The sequence below is a fragment of the Poecilia latipinna genome, unplaced genomic scaffold, assembly GCF_001443285.1.
Source record: "Poecilia latipinna isolate Pla-1442-1.1 unplaced genomic scaffold, P_latipinna-1.0 Scaffold4326, whole genome shotgun sequence".
In the NCBI taxonomy this organism is placed as follows: domain Eukaryota; kingdom Metazoa; phylum Chordata; class Actinopteri; order Cyprinodontiformes; family Poeciliidae; genus Poecilia; species Poecilia latipinna.
The window spans coordinates 32268-36937 of record NW_015116942.1 but is presented as its reverse complement, the minus strand read 5'-3'; the positions used below and the strand labels follow the sequence as shown (position 1 = coordinate 36937).

The following is a 4670-nucleotide window of genomic DNA, read 5'->3' as shown; positions in this document are numbered from 1 at the left end:
CCAGTCAAAGTTTCTTCTCCCCGTCTTTCACCAAACTTTACAGTTTCATCTGTGAAGCTGTGAACTCACTGCCAGCGATGAAAACATGAATCTGCAGGTGGTTTAATCTGGACCGACGTCTGGGAAACTAAAGAATCGACTCCTAGAAAAACTTTCTGGATGGTTTCATCCTGGTTTCTGATTCCCTGCTGCTCAGGATTTATCTATTGGTAGAAAAACAAACTTTATTCTGTCACAGCTACTTTGTAAAATAAGTTTAATAAATATGTAAAAAGAAAAAAAACTAGTCTGAACAACAACAGATCCTGAAAAAGCAACAGGAAGTGATGTAACAGCTTCACCATGCGGCTCTCAGCCTTTTCTTACTTTCACTTTTCTCTCTGCTGTCAGATTCTCCTCTGGATTGAACCTGCAGATCGTCTGCAGCTCTGGGATCTACTGATCATCCTGGTGGAACATCTGGAGCTTCGTTCAGGTAAAACCTGTCAGCCGCATGCACAGGTTTCTCTGTTTCTGGAGTTTTTCTGGGTTCAGCTGCTGATTCTCCAGAAAGGTGGATCTTTTACATGATCTGGTATTTTGGGCTCTTTTTCTGTTGTTCTTGGTTTTAGTCATGATTATTGCTCCATAAAAGCTTCAGCTGATCTGTTTCATGTTAGGATGTTTTCACCGTATCGCGGTTGGTTTTATAGACGCTCATTAAAACTCACAGCAGTAACGAATGAAAACATGAGATTTATTCATAACTCAGAGTCAGCGCTCATCATCTGTCAGCCAATCAGAGGAGACAGCAGGGTCTGACTCAGGTGACAAGCCCCGCCCACCTGTGTTGTTGTGCAACACTCCCCCCTTCTCTCCCTACTTCCCCTTGTGACAGGGTGAGATCTGCCCCAGCTCTCCGTCTAACGGGTGAAATGAGTTTCCTGTCCAGAACTGAAGGAAACTCTGAGGCTGGTCTGGTTCCTGACGACCTGCTTTCAGATGTTCACATGCAGCGTTTAGGGGAAATGTAGTCGGAAACAACCTGAATCTGCTCTTAATATTTTACTAATACATATTTATATAATATTAAATATAAGCCTGAATTTCTTAAGTGTTTCTTCCTGATTTCTTTCATCAGAGTCGTTTCCTTTTCCTGTCGAAGGTTTTTGTTTCCATTAATTATGAGATTCTGCAGTGAAATCTGAGTATTTTTCTCTGATCGGTTCACTGATGCTGCTGGTGTTCCTCTGGGCCAAACACTCTGGGCCGGGCCGGTTCTGACCCAAACAGAACCGAACCTTCATGCGAAGCTGCTGCTGCTGCTTTCACACATTTTGCATGAAACCACATCCTGTTTGCAGAAACTCAACGGTCGGCCGTCCAAAACGTTCCCGTTTCACTTTCTGTCTGACTAAACAAGTTCAGACGAAGCAGCTGCTGGAAAATTAACTTTAGAAGTTCAGGTTTATAGAAGTTTAGGTTAGTAGAAGTTTAGGTTAGTAGAAGTTCAGGTTTATAGAAGTTCAGGTTTATAGAAGTTCAGGTTAGTAGAAGTTCAGGTTTATAGAAGTTTAGGTTAGTAGAAGTTCAGGTTTGTAAAAGTTCAGGTTTATAGAAGTTCAGGTTTATAGAAGTTCAGGTTTGTAAAAGTTCAGGTTTATAGAAGTTCAGGTTTATAGAAACGGATCCTGTTTGTCTTTAAATGTTTCCTGGAGCTTTTAAACTAAAAGACGTTGGATTCTCCCAACCTCAGGATCATCGCTGCCGTTTGTTTCATTTTAGTATTCGTAAACAATCCTTCTTTGTTGGTGGATGATGATAAACTGACATGTAAATATTTCCGCAGCAGCAGCTTTAGTTTTTCGTTGGCGGCCATGTTTCGGCTCCGATCGCCTCCATGCTTCATGCTGGATGTTTCTGACCTCCAGCAGCAGAGATGCAGACGGTCGTCACCAACCTGGCGCTGCAGAAGCTGCAGTCCTACTTCGCCATCGTGGTGATCTTCACCTACAGCATTCTGCTCAGGAGCGACTTTGAATGCAGCTGCAAGCGCCAGCTGTACTACTGCATCATCTACGCCGTCACACCTGGTCTCATAGCAACCGTCCTGATGCTGTGGTCCAACCGGCTGTTCCAGAGGACCTGCAGCTACCGCTCCAGGTTCAAGAGCTTCATCTGCCGCCAGGTGTTGAAGGCGGCTCTGGTCGGCCTCCTCTGGGTGGCGTTTCTCCTCATCGACGGCGACTGGTGGGCCTGTTGCTTCAACAAACTCTCTGAGCAGCAGGCGGGTCTGCCCTGCAAGGCCGCAGCCAAGCGGAGCGACGAGGAGAGAGAAACCATGGCTGCCATCAAAACCACGTCCAGGGTGAGTCACGTCTGCCCCGGCCAGCAGGGGGAGCAGCTCCAGGTAACAGCCTGTCTCTGCTGCAGGTGAGCGGCTGCTGGCTGCTCTTCCTCATCGTTTTCTCCGGAGCCATGAGTTCCTGGACCCGATGGAGGAGCAGCTGCAGCAAAGGAGCGACTCAGTACGAAGAAACGCTTTACTACAAGCTGGTTCTGGAGGAGGAGGAGGCGGTTCTGAAGGAGGTTCTGAGGGAGTCCATCAGAACCAAGCTGACCCAGCAGATCCGGACCAAATGTGAGGACAACTGGAAGGAATGCTTCAACGTGGCTGAAGAGGTCATGAAGAACCAGAGAAAGCAACCAGAGCAGAAGGTGACCAGTCAGTTCATGAAACGTTTATTAAAATATGAAGCAAATTCAGGTTTTTATGAACAAACAATCCAACGTTTAAAATTCAGTCGGCAAAGAAAAGATTCAGATGAAGCAGATTTAACTGGAACGTCTAATTTTTACTGTTTAAAGTTGAAAACTTTCATTTGGTTTTGATTCGTTTTCCTGATTTTATTTAAACTGAAAGGAAATGACTCGAACCAGAACCGGACCAGAACCAGAACTGAACCGGACCAGAACCAAAACAGAACCAGAACTGAACCAGAACCAGAACCAAAACTGGACCAGAACCAACACCAAACCAGAACCAGAACCGGACCAGAACCAGAACCGGACCAGAACCAATACTGAACCAGAACCAAAACCGAACCAGAACCGAACCAGAACCAAAACTGAACCTGAACCAGAACCAAAACTGAACCAGAACCAAAACCGAACCAGAACCGAACCAGAACCAAAACTGAACCAGAACCAGAACCGAACCAGAACCAAAACTGAACCAGAACGATTCCTGAACTAAATGTTTCCATGGCATGTAGTTCAGGAATCATTTTGGTTCGGTCCGGTTTGATTCTGGTCCGGTTCTGGTTCTGGTTCTGGTGAGAACAACGATGAAACCAGAATGAGAAACTGTCTGGAACCAGAACCGGACCAGAACCAAAGTTTATCAAGTAGAGCAGGAAGTGATCCGACATCAAAATGTTCCGAGAGCGAGGAGCCATGATGTGTTTAGCGAAGGTTCAAAGGTCAGACAGACGCTAGTTTAGCTTAGCATCTGTTAGCAGCAGGAAGTGATGCGTCTGTCAGGAAAAAAAAGAGTTAAAATGTGTTCAAAGATTTCATCTGAAATGTTTCTGATTTTTTCAGGACAAAAACGTTGAACTGGATGAAATACCAGAGGTAAATCCATCGGCTTCACGCATCACAGGATATTCTTTCATTCTGAAATAAAAACATTTTTATTTTATCTAGAGTTTAAATAGGCTGCAATGACCTGGAGGTGAAAGAAGGAAGTTCAGCAAATAACTGACATCATAACCTGTGACATCATAACCTGTGACATCACAGGAAATAAATCTGTCTCTGTTTCCTGATGTTTCTTATAAATTTTCTGTTTTCATTTTTCAGGAAGCGTCGCGTTTGGTGGATAAAGAGAAAAACACGAAACCCTGATCAAGTTAAACTTCGACTCCAGTTCATTTCTATGCTTCATTTTTATTTTACTGATCTTGGCTCTTAAATAAAAATATTTTTCTGTTCCTTTCTCTTTTACTGGATCAATTTTGTTTCTGTTTTATTTTAGTTCAACTCTTTAGTTACTTTAGTTTTATTGTTTCTCATGTTTAGTTATTTGTTTGATTTTTACTCTTGTATCATTTTTCTCTCCTGGTTTCTAATCATCTGTTTCTTCTTCACTGATCGACTCAGTAAATATAAACTTTTTCTCAGTTCCTCTCTGTAACTCTCCTTATTTTCTGTTTCCTACTGAAATCATTTCAATAACCAGAGGAAGCATCATGCTGAGGGACGCTGTCCATGTGAGGACAGATCTGTGTCCCTCTGAGCGTCCTGCAGCAGGTCAAACGTTTCTTCAACATGTGGAAACACAGCCTGAGGTCAAAGGTCACAGAGTCAATGGGTTGAGCCGCTCCATCCTGTGACTTTATAGAAAATGATCTAAATAAATATTTAAAGCTCCAGCTGCTGCAGAATTACTTATAAACTCTTCAATAACCTGGAGGTCAAAGGTCACCCTGACATGACGGTTAACATCAACGAGCAGCCTTCAGGATCACATGAATGACCTATGCCAAGAGAGCCATGTCTTAGTTCAGGCTTTAACTAGGACATGTGGCCAGAAAAGACCAAACAAAATTGTTCGTTATTACGCAATAGCCAGCCCCGCCCTTATCTCACCAATGGCTCGACTGACTACTGACCAGTTCTCTATCTAA

The 4670-nt window shown here is 43.6% G+C and overlaps 1 protein-coding gene across 2 annotated transcripts; it reads left to right on the top strand.

Moving 5' to 3' along the window:
* The first annotated feature begins 341 nt into the window (after positions 1–341).
* LOC106942506 (uncharacterized) lies at positions 342–4001 on the top strand. Of its 2 annotated transcripts, XM_015025790.1 has the most exons (5): positions 342–475; positions 1911–2347; positions 2413–2697; positions 3583–3615; positions 3844–4001. In XM_015025790.1, exons 1-5 carry the CDS (start codon positions 343–345, stop codon positions 3886–3888), a joined length of 933 nt encoding a protein of 310 aa, XP_014881276.1. In that variant the 5' UTR covers position 342; the 3' UTR covers positions 3889–4001. The 2 variants fall into 2 exon arrangements, with proteins under 2 accessions (XP_014881276.1, XP_014881275.1); XM_015025789.1 differs by lacking the exon at positions 3844–4001 and having other exon boundaries at positions 3583–3803.
* The last annotated feature ends 669 nt before the right edge of the window (positions 4002–4670 follow it).

Coding starts and splice junctions, on each gene's coding strand:
- LOC106942506 (XM_015025789.1), top strand. CDS start 343: ATGCGGCTCTCAGCCTTTTCTTACTTTCACTTTTCTCTCTGCTGTCAG. Junction 476..1,910: donor ACATCTGGAGCTTCGTTCAG/GTAAAACCTGTC, acceptor TCTGACCTCCAG/CAGCAGAGATGCAGACGGTC. Junction 2,348..2,412: donor CCATCAAAACCACGTCCAGG/GTGAGTCACGTC, acceptor TCTCTGCTGCAG/GTGAGCGGCTGCTGGCTGCT.